Source organism: Salvelinus namaycush, chromosome 7, assembly GCF_016432855.1.
Source record: "Salvelinus namaycush isolate Seneca chromosome 7, SaNama_1.0, whole genome shotgun sequence".
NCBI classification, from domain to species: Eukaryota; Metazoa; Chordata; class Actinopteri; order Salmoniformes; family Salmonidae; genus Salvelinus; species Salvelinus namaycush.
This window is the reverse complement of record NC_052313.1, coordinates 38,624,552-38,639,684: the sequence shown is the minus strand read 5'-3', so window position 1 is coordinate 38,639,684 and position 15,133 is coordinate 38,624,552. Positions and strand designations below refer to the sequence as shown.

Sequence of the window (15,133 nt, the reverse complement as noted above, 5' to 3'; positions counted from 1 at the left end):
TCTGAAAATTAACCACATACTGTACAGGGAAAACAGTTCACAGAGAGTATGTTAGCTAGTTAACATTTCACAGATTGCCTGGGTCCAGTAAGCAACTAACGCGTTATACAACTCCTTTCCGTTTCTCAAGTTATAACGTTACAGTACCTGGACACCTACAGCACAGGAAGGCCAAAAAGATCATCAAGGACATCAACCACCCGAGCCACTGCCTGTTCACCCCGCTATCATCCAGAAGCGAGGTCAGTACAGGTGCATCAAAGCTGGGACCGAGACTGAAAAACAGCTTTCTCTCAAGGCCATCAGACTGTTAAACAGCCATCACTAGCACAGAGGCTGCTGCCAATAGGCATAGACTAGAAATCACTGCCACTAAGGAATAGAACACAAGTCACTAATAATGTTTACATATCATTACTCATCTCATCTCATATGTATATACTGTACTCTATACTATTGTACTGTATCTTAGTCCGTTCCGCGCAGACATCACTCGTCCATATGTATATAGACTTAATTCATTCCTACCTAGATGTGTGTGTACATGTGTAATTTGTTAGATATTACTGCACTGTCGGCGCTAGAAGCACAAGCATTACACTGCACCCACAATAACATCTGTTACTCAAGTGTATGTGACCAATAAAATTTGATACGAGTTAATACTATAGCAAATTGGTTAAGTTACTAACGATAGCTCATCTGATGTAACGTTTGCTTTCTGACTATTAGCCAGCTAATTTTCACACCATAAACTCAATTATTTGATCAGTTAAGCAAGATATCTAACTTCTTTGGGGTAGGGGGCAGTATTTTCACGTCCGGATGAAAAGCGTGTCCAGAGTAAACGGCCTGCTACAAAGCCATAAAAGCTAGAATATGCATATTATTAGTATATTTGGATTGAGAAACTTCAGAGTGTTTTCTAACTGTTTGAATGATGTAGGTGAGTATAACAGAACTCATATGGCGGGCAAAAACCTGAGAAAAAATCCAACAAGGAAGAGGGAAATCTGAGGTTGGTCGATTTTCAACTCGGCTCCTATTGAAGATACAGTGGGATATTGGTAATGTTGCACTTCCTAAGGCTTCCACTAGATGTCAACAGTCTTTAGAACCTTGTCTGATGCTTCTACTGTGAAGTGGGGCCGAAACAGAAGGGAATGAGTAAGGTCTGCCATGAGCTGACCATGCGCGTTCACATGAGGGAGCTCTGTTCCATCGCACTTCTGAAGACAATGGAATTCTCCGGTTGGAACATTATTGAAGATTTGTTAAAAACATCCTATAGATTGATTCAATACATCGTTTGACATGTTTCTACTGACTGTTACGGAACTTTTCGACATTGTCTGCTTTTAGTGAACGCGCTTCGTGACTTTGGATTTGTTTACCAAACGCACTAACAAAAGTAACTATTTGAACATAAATGTTGGACATTACCGAACAAAACAAACATTTCTTGTGGAAGTGGGAGTGCATTCCGACGAAGATCAGCAAAAGTGAAGATTTATAATGCTATTTCTGACTTTCGTTGACTGCATAATATGGCGGATATATTTGTGTCTTGATTGGGCTCTGAGCGCCGACTCAGATTATTGCATGGTGTGCTTTTTCCGTAAAGCTTTTTTGAAATCTGACAGCGTTTGCATTAAGGAGAAGTGCATCTAAAATTCCATGCATAAATTGTATCTTTTAGCAATGTTTATGAGTATTCCTGTAAATTGATGTGGCTCTGTGCAAAATCAAAGGATGTTTTGGAACTTGTGAACGTAAGGCGCCAATGTAAACTCAGATTTTTGGATATAAATATGAACTTTACCGAACAAAACATACATGTATTGTGTAACATGAAGTCCTATGAGTGTCATCTGATGAAGATCAAAGGTTAGTGATTCATTTTATCTATATTTCTGCTTTTTGTGAATCCTCTTTGGCTGGAAAAATGGCTGAGTTATTCTGTGAATAGGCACTCACCTAACAATCGTTTGGTTTGCTTTCTTCGTAAAGCCTTTTTGAAATCGGACACTGTGGCTGGATTTACAAGTATATCTTTAAAATGGTGTAAAATACATGTATGTTTGAGGAATTTTAAATTGCTCAAACATACAGCGCTGCTTTAACTAGCATATTGGTTTCAAAGCTGTCAAGGCAAAGCCTACTTTAATATCTCAAAATATATTTTGAGATATTAAACACTTTTTTGGTTACATGATTCCATACGTTTTATTTCATAGTTTTGATGGCTTCACTATTAATCTACAATTTAGAAAATAGAAAGAAAAATCTTTGAATGAGTAGGTGTCCAAACTTGACTGGTACTGTGTGTTATGTTAAATGAACAAAAAAAGTGATTTTCTTTCAAAAACAAGGACATTTCTAAGTGACCCCAAACTTTTGAACGGTAGTGTGTGTGTGTGTGTGTACACATACAGTTGAAGTCGGAAGTTTACATACACCTTAGCCAAATACATTTAAACTCAGTTTCACAATTCCTGACATTTAATCCTAGTAAAAAGTACCTGTTTTATGTCCGTTAGGATCACCACTTTATTTTAAGAATGTGAAATGTCAGAATAATAGCAGAGAGAATGATTTATTTCAGCTTTTATTTCTTTCATCACACTCCCAGTAGGTCATAAGTTTACATGCTACCAAATACTAATTGAGTGTATTGCCTTTAAATTGTTTAAGTTGTGTCAAACGTTTCGAGTAGCCTTCCACAAGCATCCCATAATAAGTTGGGTGAATTTTGGCCCATTCGTCCTGACAGAGCTGATGTAACTGAGTCAAGTTTGTAGGCCTCCTTGCTTGCACATGCTTTTTCAGTTCTGCCCACAAATTTTCTATAGGATTGAGGTCAGGGCTTTGTGATGGCCACTCCAATACCTTGACTTCGTTGTCCTTAAGCCATTTTGCCACAACTTTGGAAGTATGCTTGGGGTCATTGTCCATTTGGAAGACCCATTTGCGACCAAGCTTTAAACTTCCTGACTGATGTCTTGAGATGTTGCTTCAATATATCCACAATTTTCCTCCCTCATGATGCCATCTATTTTGCAAAGTGCACCAGTCTCTCCTGGAGCTAAGCACCCCCACAACATGATGCTGCCACCCCCGTGCTTCACGGTTGGGATGGTGTTCTTCAGCTTGCAAGCGTCTCCCTTTTTCCTCCAAACATAATGATGGTCATTATGGCCAAACAGTTCCATTTCTGTTTCATCAGACCAGAGGACATTTCTCCAAAAAGTACGATCTTTGTCCACATGTGCAGTTGCAAACCGTAGTCTGGATTTGTTATGGAGGTTTTGGTGCAGTGGCTTCTTCCTTGCTGAGCGGCCTTTCAGGTTATGTCGATATGGGACTCGTTTTACTGCGCATATAGATACTTTTGTACCCGTTTCCTCTAGCACCTTCACAAGGTCCTTTGGCTGTTGTTCTGGGATTGATTTGCACGGTTCGCACCAAAGTACGTTCATCTCTAGGAGACAGAACGCGTCTCCTTCCTGAGCGGTATGATGGCTGCGTGGTCCCATGGTGTTTATACTTGCGTACTATTGTTTGTACAGATGAACGTGGTACCTTCAGGCGTTTGGAAATTGCTCCCAAGGATGAACCAGACTTGTGGCGGTCTACAAATTTCGAGGTCTTGGTTGATTTCTTTTGATTTTCCCATGATGTCAAGCAAAGAAGTGAGTTTGAAGGTAGGCCTTGAAATACATCCACAGGTACACCTCCAATTGACTCAAATTATGTCAATTAACCTATCAGAAGACATGACATTTTCTGGAATTTTCCAAGCTGTTTAAAACTTTTGGGCTGCAGGGGCAGTATTGAGTAGCTTGGATAAAAGGTGCCCATTTCAAACGGCCTCGTACTCAATTCTTGCTCGTACAATATGCATATTATTATTACTATTGGATAGAAAACACTCAAGTTTCTAAAACCGTTTGAATTTTATCTGAGTAAAACAGAACTCATTTTGCAGCAAACTTCCTGTCAGAAAGTGAAAAATCTGAAATTGAGTCTCTGTTCCAGGGCCTGCCTATAAATGTGCTTGATATCTATTAGTATACATGCACTTCATACGCCTTCCACTAGATGTCAATAGGCTGTGAGAGGTGAAATGGGGTTTCTAGGTATTTCTATGGTCAAAAGAGAGAGCTTGGAATGACATGACCCCAGAATTCCTTTGTTCAGGAAGCGCATAAAGGTCACCAGTATTGGCTTCTGAAAAGCATTCGTTATAGACGTCTTATATCTCCGGCTTTGATTTTATTTGATAAATGTGATAATATCATCGTAAAGTATGTTTTTTCAATATAGTTTTATTAGATTATTGAAATTTTTTCGGGAGTTTAGGCGTGTTGCGTTCTTTGCGTTTGGTGACGAAGGAGAGCTTAGCGCCACTTGGCTAGTTTTGCTTGCTCATTCGAGAGGGAAAAATGCCATTCTAAAACCAAACGACGATTGTTCTGGATAAAGGACCCCTTGTACAACATTCTGATGGAAGATCATCAAAAGTAGGACCCATTTTATGATGCTATTTCACATATCTGTCGAACATGTGAAATAGTCGTTTGCGCCCAGATTTTGGGTACTCTCTCGCTATACCTAAGCTGGATGTCGTAATGAAGTTATGTTTAGAATTCTAACACGGCGATTGCATTAAGAACTAGTGTATCTATCATTTCCTATACAACATGTATTTTTTAGTAAAGTTTATGAATAGTTATTTGGTCAGAATAGGTGAGTGTCAGAAACATACGGAGATTCTGGAAAATAATTGCTACATGGTCACATTGTATAACCACGGATTTCAGCTCTAAATATGCACATTTTCGAACAAACCATATATGTATTGTGTAATATGTTATAGGACTGTCATCTGAGGAAGTTTATGAAGGTTAGTGAAAAAATTAATATCTTTTGCTGGTTTATTCGCCATCGCTAACGTTGAATTGAATGAATGGGGTTGTGTGGTAGGCTATTGTAGTAAGCTAATATAATGCTACATTGTGTTTTCGCTGTAAAACACTTAAAAAATCTGAAATATTGGCTGGATTCACAAGATGTTTGTCTTTCATTTGCTGTACACCATGTATTTTTCAGAAATGTTTTATGATGAGTATTTAGGTATTTCAATTTGGTCTCTAATTGTTCTAGCTGCTTCGGTGCTATTTCCGATTGTAGCTGCAATGTAAAACTATGATTTATACCTCAAATATGCAAATTTTTCGAACAAAACAGATTTATTGTATAACATGTTAGACTGTCATCTGATGAAGTTGTTTCTTGGTTAGTTTGGTTGGTTCTTGGTTAGTTTGGTTGGTTTTGTGCATGCTACCTGTGCTGTGAAAAATGTCTGTGCTTTTTTGTATTTGGTGGTGAGCTAACATAAATATACGTGGTGTTTTCGCGGTAAAACATTTTTTTTTTTTTTTTTTAATCGGACATGTTGGCTGGATTCACAAGATGTTTATCTTTCATTTGCTGTATTGGACTTGTTAATGAGTGAAAGTTAAATATTTCTAAAAAATATCTTTTGAATTTCGCGCCCTGCACTTGGACGGGCTGTTGTCATAAGTGTACCGACACCGGCCTGCAGCCATAACAGGTTAAAGGCACAGTCAACTTACTGTATGTAAACTTCTGACCTAGTGGAATTGTGATATAATTCACTCTAAGTCTAAACAATTGTTGGGAAAATGACTTGTGTCTCACACAAAGTAGATGTCCTAACCGACTTGCCAAAACTATAGTTTGTCAACAAGAAATTTGTGGAGTGGATGAAAAACGAGTTTTAATGACTCCAACCTAAGTGTATGTAAGCCTCCGACTTCAAATGTATATATTTTTCCCCTGTCGCCCCCCGCCGACCCATCACCAAGATATGGTTATTATATCGATATTTGCACATAAAAGCATTTCCACCACAATTTCTCACGTAATACATTTTACAGACATAAAATTATCCCACCTTGCATAGCGCATGTAGTTTTGCCGACATTTGGAAAGTTCGCTGACAAATGTGCCATTTCCATCAGGCCCGTCGTGACATTTGTTTTATCCAGCATGTACTTTACTCGCATTAAAAGGTTGGATGGAAACCTAGTTAAAGTTATGTAATTAGTTGATAGGTCTGTTGTTCAGTATCGGTTTCGACTGACAGCAGATCTGTTCCAAACGGGAATATTCACAAGGATCGAAAGGGAACCATACGAAAGAAAACAAAGGCAAATGGAATTAAACGTGGAGGGACCTACCTGAATTTGCCCAATGGAAACACTTTGCAACAGTGCTACTAATGAATACACACCAGTTGAGTAGCGATTGACAGAGGCGTACCTACCTGCGATTGTGACACCTTTCTTATAGGAGCCGGGGTAGCCAGGGCTGGCCATGACCACAGTAACTGCAGAGCTGTCCTGGTGCCACACAGGGGCGCTGGACGCCAACTTCCCCTGCAGGGTGCTCTGGAGCACCTCATACAGGTCACTCTTCAGCAAGGGCATCAGCACCTGGAACAGGGTCACGTTCAGTAGGAAGAAAATATTTTGATTCAGAGTGAAACAGGGATGTAATACTGGAATTTCAGTTTTCCCACTACAAAATGTTTAGGTACAGTTTGCCCAATTGAACATGATTCAGGCAAGATCGGAATTGTCCTAATAGGCACAGATTAAGGACCAGTTCATCCTCAATTAATCTTAAATTTACCCATTAGTGGAGTGCAAGTACATAACTTGACTTATCAGAGCTGATAACATAGAGCAGTAACATATACCAATAACACATGCTCACACACACAGTTGACCAACCTGACACTCTGGGTCGCCGAAGCGACAGTTGAACTCCAGGACCTTTGGCCCCTGCTTGGTCAACATCAGCCCAGCGTACAGCACACCTGAGAGAGGACAACAACAAGTAAACAAGCGAGTGAGACAAATGAAAGAGAAAGGACAAGATTTCACACCCCTTTCATTTCCACTCAACCAGTGCTGGCTGCAGTTCATTACTCAACTACATAGGGGGCACCCTCCTCCTTCATGCCATCCACAGTCTTCTGCAGGACAGTCTCGCTGATCTGCTGCAAAAGCTCCTGAGACACCTGGACGTTTGATTGACAGACATAGGACAAACAATAGCAGGTTGTGTAGGACTCTCTGTTCACATTCTGAGCAATGTGAGACAATGGTGGGTGGTTGTCAAGTGTGTGTGTGTGTGTGTGTACCTGAGGGGTGGGGCAGTAGGCCCCCATGCCGCCGGTGTTGGGGCCCAGGTCGCCGTCCTGCAGGCGTTTGTGGTCCTGGGCCGGGGGCATGGGGGACACAGTGCAGCCATCACTGAAACACAGACACTATACAGGGAAGGAGAGAGAGAGACAGAGCAAGTAAGTAGTTCGTAAATGGCAATAATGGAACCGCATATTGAATTGTTGTCAGGGTGCATATAGGCTGACATTTTGCACAAGCAAATGGCAGTGAGCAAAATAACCATAACATTTTAAATAGACAAGGAACACACATGATCCAATGTATTGTTTGCCCAGAACTGTGCTATTTTGCGTCACAAAAATGCTGCCCACTGTGCACGTACACGTTGGTATTTCACAAGAAAAAGAAAGAGGGCCGGACACTCACAGACACTTCTTCTCCCTCCAGCAGTTCCTCCACCACCACAGTTTCCCCAGCAGAGCCGAACATTTTGTCCTGCAACAGAGAAAGATTTGTTGAGTCGCGCCGAATACAACTGGTGTAGAAATGCTTGCTTACCAGCCCTTCCCAACGATGCAGAGTTTAAAAATACTATTTTATTTAAAACAAAAGATGAATAAAATATAAAGTACACAAGAATGGAGCTATATAAAAAAAGGGAGTACCAGATCAATGTGCAGAGGTACAAGGTATTTGATGTAGATATGTACATGAAGGCAGGGTAAAGTGACTAGGAATCATTAGGATAGGTAAGAGTAAAATAAATAAAAAAAAACTGTGCACGCATTTGTGTTGTGTTGGTATGTGCACGTATATAGTGCGAGAGATTATATACACACACACACTCATAGTCTAGCGAGTGTGCGTAAGTGACACCTCATCTCACCCAAAATAACAAAATTCAAGGCCGAGCGACATTCTTATGAAAATTGCTGTACTGAGGTAAACCCACAGAAAACATTTGTGACAATCAAAAGAGGATAGACTGTGGTATTCTGCCAGTACATGAACACAGAAGAGGATAAATAAGCCAACCAGAAAGGGGAAAGAGACTGGTAGTAGCAAGGGGTGGGCATTTGAAATTTCACTATTCTAATGTCATTTTTTTTCTTCTGATATCCAGATAGTCCCCCAAAAATATACATTTCAGAATTACTCTACCCTTTTGATCAATCGTGACGCAAAATGCCACAATAGCAGACAATGCGACAGTTTTTTTTCTGCACAAAGGCGGAGGTAGCGGTCCTGCTGCTGGGTTGTTGCCCTCCTACGGCCTCCTCCACGTCTCCTGATGTACTGGCCTGTCTCCTGGTAGCGCCTCCATGCTCTGGACACTACGCTGACAGACACAGCAAACCTTCTTGCCACAGCTCGCATTGATGTGCCATCCTGGATGAGCTGCACTACCTGAGCCACTTGTGTGGGTTGTAGACTCCGTCTCATGCTACCACTAGAGTGAAAGCACCGCCAGCATTCAAAAGTGACCAAAACATCAGCCAGGAAGCATAGGAACTGAGAAGTGGTCTGTGGTCACCACCTGCAGAACCACTCCTTTATTGGGGGTGTCTTGCTAATTGCCTATAATTTCCACCTGTTGTCTATTCCATTTGCACAACAGCATGTGAAATTTATTGTCAATCAGTGTTGCTTCCTAAGTGGACAGTTTGATTTCACAGAAGTGTGATTGACTTGGAGTTACATTGTGTTGTTTAAGTGTTCTTTATTTTTTTGAGCAGTATATATATATACACACACACACACACACACACACACACACAGTGGGGAGAACAAGTATTTGATAACCTGCAAAATCGTCAGTGTTTCCTACTTACAAAGCATGTAGAGGTCTGTAATTTTTTATCATAGGTACACTTCAACTGTGACGGAATCTAAAACAAAAATCCAGAAAATCACATTGTATGATTTTTAAGTAATTAATTAGCATTTTATTGCATGACATAAGTATTTGATACATCAGAAAAGCATAACTTAATATTTGGTACAGAAACCTTTGTTTGCAATTACAGAGATCATATGTTTCCTGTAGTTCTTGACCAGGTTTGCACACACTGCAGCAGGGATTTTGGCCCACTCCTCCATACAGACCTTTAGGTTTCGGGGCTGTCGCTGGGCAATACTAACTATCAGCTCCCTCCAAAGATTTTCTATTGGGTTCATATCTGGAGACTGGCTAGGCCACTCCAGGACCTTGAGATGCTGCTTACGGAGCCACTCCTTAGTTGCCCTGGCTGTGTGTTTCAGGTCGTTGTCATGCTGGAAGACCCAGCCACGACCCATCTTCAATGCTCTTACTGAGGGAAGGAGGTTGTTGGCCAAGATCTCGCGATACATGGCCCCATCCATCCACCCCTCAATACGGTGCAGTCGTCCTGTCCCCTTTGCAGAAAAGCATCACCAAAGAATGATGTTTCCACCTCCATGCTTCACGGTTGGGATGGTGTTCTTGGGGTTGTACTCATCCTTCTTCTTCCTCCAAACACGGCGAGTGGAGTTTAGATCAAAAAGCTCTTTTTGTCTCATCAGACCACATGACCTTCTCCCATTCCTCCTCTGGATCATCCAGATCGTCATTGGCAAACTTCAGACGGGCCTGGACATGCGCTGGCTTGAGCAGGGGGACCTTGCGTGCGCTGCAGGATTTTAATCCATGGCGGAGTAGTGTGTTACTAATGGTTTTCTTTGAGACTGTGGTCCCAGCTCTCTTCAGGTCATTGACCAGGTCCTGCCGTGTAGTTCTGGGCTGATCCCTCACCTTCCTCATGATCATTGATGCCCCACGAGGTGAGATCTTGCATGGAGCCCCAGACCGAGGGTGATTGACCGTCATCTTGAACTTCTTCCATTTTCTAATAATTGCGCCAACAGTTGTTGCCTTCTCACCAAGCTGCTTGCCTATTGTCCTGTAGCCCATCTCAGCCTTGTGCAGGTCTACAATTTTAGCCCTGATGTCCTTACACAGCTCTCTGGTCTTGGCCATTGTGGAGAGGTTGGAGTCTGTTTGATTGAGTGTGTGGACAGGTGTCTTTTATACAGGTAACGAGTTCAAACAGGTGCAGTTAATACAGGTAATGACTGGAGAACAGGAGGACTGTGAGAGCCGGAATTCTTACTGGTTGGTAGGTGATCAAATAATTATGTCATGCAATAAAATGCAAATGAATTACTTAAAAATCATACAATGTGATTTTCTGGATTTTTGTTGTATGTACCTATGATAAAAAATTACAGACCTCTACATGCTTTGTAAGTAGGAAAACCTGCAAATTCGGCAGTGTATCAAATACTTGTTCTCCCCACTGTATATATAAATAAAAACTATTTAAAAAGGCAAAGTTGTTTTTTTGGTCCTCCAATAAATCGGTATCGGCGTTGAACAATCCCAATCGGTCAACCTCTAATGCAAACCTTTCTGATCCACCTACTGTCAGTGCCCACAGATACAGCATACCCTCTCAGAATCATAGCCTTAACTATTAGGGTGGGAAATGCAAAACTGACTTTGGGTCACTTTGAAACTATACCTTCATTATGTCCAGCACAGCCTGGCAGGCCTCCTCCTGGTCCTTGGCCACAATGACACCCTTCCCTGCAGCCAGGCCACTGGCCTTCACCACCAGAGCAGGAAAACTGGCCCTGGGGTCAGGGGTTAATTATATTTCATTTCAGGAGATGGGTAGAAATTCAATGACACAGTGTTAAGATGACACACAGCGAGCAGACTCAAACAGGGACAGACTACCTGGACTAGTCCAATTAGAATCACTGTTTTCCGTTGCAAATAATTTTCCTATGGTGTGCCCTAATGAACATGACCTCTCTGCCTCCAACACCCCCCCCCCCTCAGCACAGCCCAGTACTGACGTGCGGATGTAGCTGCAGGCCTCCTGGGGGTCAGTGAAGGAGCACCAGTGGGCTGTGGGGATGCCGTGACGGTCCATAAAGGCCTTGGAGAAACTCTTACTGGCCTCCAGCTGGGCAGCCTTCGCCGAAGGGCCGAAACACTGGACCCCCGCCGCTTGCAGGTCATCTACCATGCCTGGGGGGGTGCAGATGAGATTGGAACGAGGGAGAGAGGGACCAGAGAATGGGGGGAAAGGAAAAGCATTATATTTATAGTGCATTGATAATAATTATACATTTAAATGAGTCAATTAAGAACAAATTCTTATTTACAATGACTGCAATCTTGGCAATTCCTTTGTACCTGTACTGTTTCAGATGGCTGAATATGAAATGGGGAAGATAAGTATGTGTGCCACTCACCTGCTGCCAGAGGCACCTCGGGCCCTACCAACACCAGCCCCACACTATGCTCCTTACAGAACTGAGCCAGGATAGAGTGGTTACTCACAGACACCTCTATGCAGAAGGGGGGAGACACACACAAATTTCAGATGCAACGGAGTGGCTAAGAGTTTTACTAGATCATACAATTCCTAGTCATGTCAGCTGATCATAAAAGACCCCAGACAGATCATGATATGCGAAACAGTTATGCGTGTCCTTCTCACCAGAGTTGGAGATCTTTCCACAGTTGGCGGTGCCAGCATTCCCCGGTGCAACCAGGACCTCCTGGATGTGTGGCGACTGTGCCAGCTTCCATGCCAGGGCGTGTTCCCGCCCACCACTGCCAATCACCAGCACCCGCTCTGCCATGGCAACTGAATGACAGGTAGATGAAAGAACCAATCACAAAACATGCACACATGATCAAATCACATCATCGAACAAGGATGGTGCTCATTAAGACATCATGGAACTTTCATATAAAAATTAATTCTGTAGAAATGACATACTTCTCTGTCATGTAGAATAAAGAAACTTGTCAGCTCTATTCAATACATTTCTATCTGCAACCTTCAGAACATTGCACCCTTCTGAATTCAACCCAGGTTAGTCACTGGGCACTAACAGCGACAGTAAATAAATCAGCTTCTCCAATCACTTAATTTATAATCCATAAAGGAAGCTATTTAATTGCATGTGAAAATTGACCTATGGTGCAGGGGGTTTGCAAATGAGGACCTTACCCAAGGCCTCATCACCAGGCTGCTGTGAAGAATTGGTGACCTTTTGCTGGGGCCTAGCACTTAAAATCACCTATTCATACGTCACATTGGTAGGGACACAGCCACCCATAAAAATCTGTCTCCAATTAGTTGTCATTGTGCAAGAGCCCATTCTGTGTAGGGACCCATTAAAAACTGTAATTTGCATTAAAAAAAAGATGTGGGTGTCATATCATGTATCAGCGTGTTAATGACAGTAGAAACAAGTTGGGGGGGACTAACATGTACAACCCCTTGAATACTGTATGCGTTTCATTTTCCTCAAAGACACTGTAGCTCAGGGATGGGCAGCCCATCATAATGACTTCAGATTTTTTGTTGGTCCCCACCCGCATCAAAGTTTGCTATCACTGTTGTAGATGGACAATATTGGGGTGGAAGAAGTGGAGGACATGCCTTTGCCCCAATCAATACACGCCCACACACAATAAACCAAGGGGTCAGAGTTTAAACCAGTCCCATCTCCCATCTTAGTGGAGCAATGTTCAGTTGCCAAACGTTGCAGATAGAAATGTGTGAATAGAGCCAATTTGCTTTCTTATTCTACATATTAGAGGCATGTTTGATCTACATAGCATATTTCTATCTGAATGTTCAACCCTGCTGAACGTGCCCCTGGAAGATCATGGCTAGAAGGGATAAATTTACATTTAAGTCATTTAGCAGACGCTCTTATCCAGAGCGACTTACATTTAACCTTTATTTAACTAGGCAAGTCAGTTAAGAACAAACTCTTATTTTCAATGACGGCCTAGGAACAGTGGGTTAACTGCCTTGTTCAGGGGCAGAACGACAGATTTGTACCTTGTCAGCTCGGGGATTTGAACTTGCAACCTTTCGGTTACTAGCCCAACGCTCTAACCACTAGGCTACCCTGCCGCCCCTAAATTGTCAAATTAACGTCAGATTTAAATTTTTATGGCGGGTTAGGAGAACTTAAGCAGCAGGCTAGGATAATTAGGTTTGCTTAAATAAAAACCATGACCACCCAGGAATGTCCTATAAGCCTCTGCACAAAATCTAGGTTACATCAGCAGACTATCAAACAGGAGCTGTTACATAGATAATGTGAGTAGCAGGATGCGCGTGGTTCCCAATTAGTCGACTCGCTCCCTTTGATTGGAAACACGCACTCGTGACTCGAGGCAATGGAACTATTAATTTAGAGGTTTGAGAACTTTGAGAGAATTTTGCAAAAAAATGTGCAAATGATTGTCCGCAGCCCATCGCTTTTTTTATCAGCACAATTGATGCAAGCATTACTAAAACTACACGGTGGAAAAATAGCAACTTTTTTACTAAGTTTGATGACCAGTGATGGCAGAATGAGCCCACTGGCTACAATATCACAAATGTGGGTGGAATGCCTCCACAAGCAAAGTTAAACTACATAACTTAGATAACTACAGCAGCTAGCAACAACTGTAGCCAGTTACCTACAGCGTTTGAGTTTAGCCACACTAACAAGTTAATTGACGCATCTATATATTTGCAGCCACATGCAAAAATACTGCGACAAAAATCACCCTCATTCGAAATTAGCAGTGTAACGTTACTTGTATTTTTATCTAGGTATTGTAGCCAACTTCCCAGTTGATTCCAAGTTGTAGTTAGCATCGCAACGATGGTAAAACGGACTCAGTAACCACACGCGCAACACTGCAAGTTCTCATTTAAAAAAGTATATTAAAGCCAAACTCACATGTATCTTGTGTCGTGGCAAGTTCGTATTTTTGATAACAGCGCCCACGTCCAGATTTATTTTCCTTGCCCACAGCTGGGGGGAGACTACCTTGTGTGTGCACACACAGAGTATTGCAGCGTTAAAGTGCTAGTCGAAACTAGCAAACTCATACATTTTCGACTTATAACTGTTTGTAGTTATACACGTGCCGTGTTCAACAATTTAACAAGTCTGACTTTTTTTTAGTTCCAACTAATGACTTGAACAAAGCATATCAACTCTCAAACCACGTGGACCCTAAATGATACGCAACTGTGTTTGTCTATCTTTTAAACGCGGGACAAATAATGGATATGTAACTTCTATAGGCCATTGATTTAGGTAGTGTCTAGTAAAAGGTCTTAAGATAAAGTCTATCATGTGCATATCAAGTTTTGTTTCTGTAAAACATTTTTTAACTTCCTTAGTCTGTAGTCGTTTTTTTTCATTTAGAGAATCATGGGAGTTGTAGGTTTTAGGCCAACCCTATATTTTTTTGCCTGTAGAGCATGGTTATTCAACTCTTTAACTCTGCGTGGTCAATCTGGGGTTCTGCATTGGCCATGATGCATTTTCGAGGATATGGCCTCTGCAGAAGTCAGGGCATTCATACTTCTTGCTCTTTGTGGAGCAGCACAGAGCTGTTGAGAAGGAAGTTGTTTAGATACAATCTGTTGTTGTTTTTGTCACTGCTTTTCTTTATCTTGGCCAGGTCGCAGTTGTAATTAAGAACTTGTTCTCAACTGGCCTACCTGGTTAAATAAAGGTGAAATAAAAAAATACATGTAAAAATAATAATAATAAATACAGGACCTCCCGCCCTCACCTACTGTCAGCCAATCATGCCAATGCAGAGCTATATGGACCCCTCATCATTGTAAAAGCCAATTTATGCTTGATCCAAAAATGAGGCGCCATATGGATGGTGCGACGCAATTGGCGAGCGTCTGGAGGAATGCAGAGGCCACAATGAGTTAAGTACCGCATGGCAGTGTGCCTCTCAAATGTGTTAATAATGCGGATGGCTCCATATAACTCTGCATTGACATGATTGATTGACCGCAGGGGGGAGGTCCTGTATAAACACAAACTCACTTCCTTGA

At 41.8% G+C, this 15,133-nt stretch overlaps 1 protein-coding gene across 1 annotated transcript in view; it reads right to left on the bottom strand.

Moving 5' to 3' along the window:
* The window catches only part of LOC120051214 (trifunctional purine biosynthetic protein adenosine-3-like), a 39,363-nt gene extending 27,469 nt beyond the window's left edge, over positions 1-11,894 (bottom strand). The window contains 9 exon segments of the mRNA XM_038997948.1: positions 6,353-6,521; positions 6,822-6,907; positions 6,997-7,111; positions 7,235-7,360; positions 7,644-7,712; positions 10,760-10,871; positions 11,100-11,274; positions 11,502-11,597; positions 11,750-11,894. Of these exon segments, the coding sequence (XP_038853876.1) occupies positions 6,353-6,521; positions 6,822-6,907; positions 6,997-7,111; positions 7,235-7,360; positions 7,644-7,712; positions 10,760-10,871; positions 11,100-11,274; positions 11,502-11,597; positions 11,750-11,894 (1,093 nt within the window).
* Between the last annotated feature and the right edge of the window lie 3,239 nt (positions 11,895-15,133).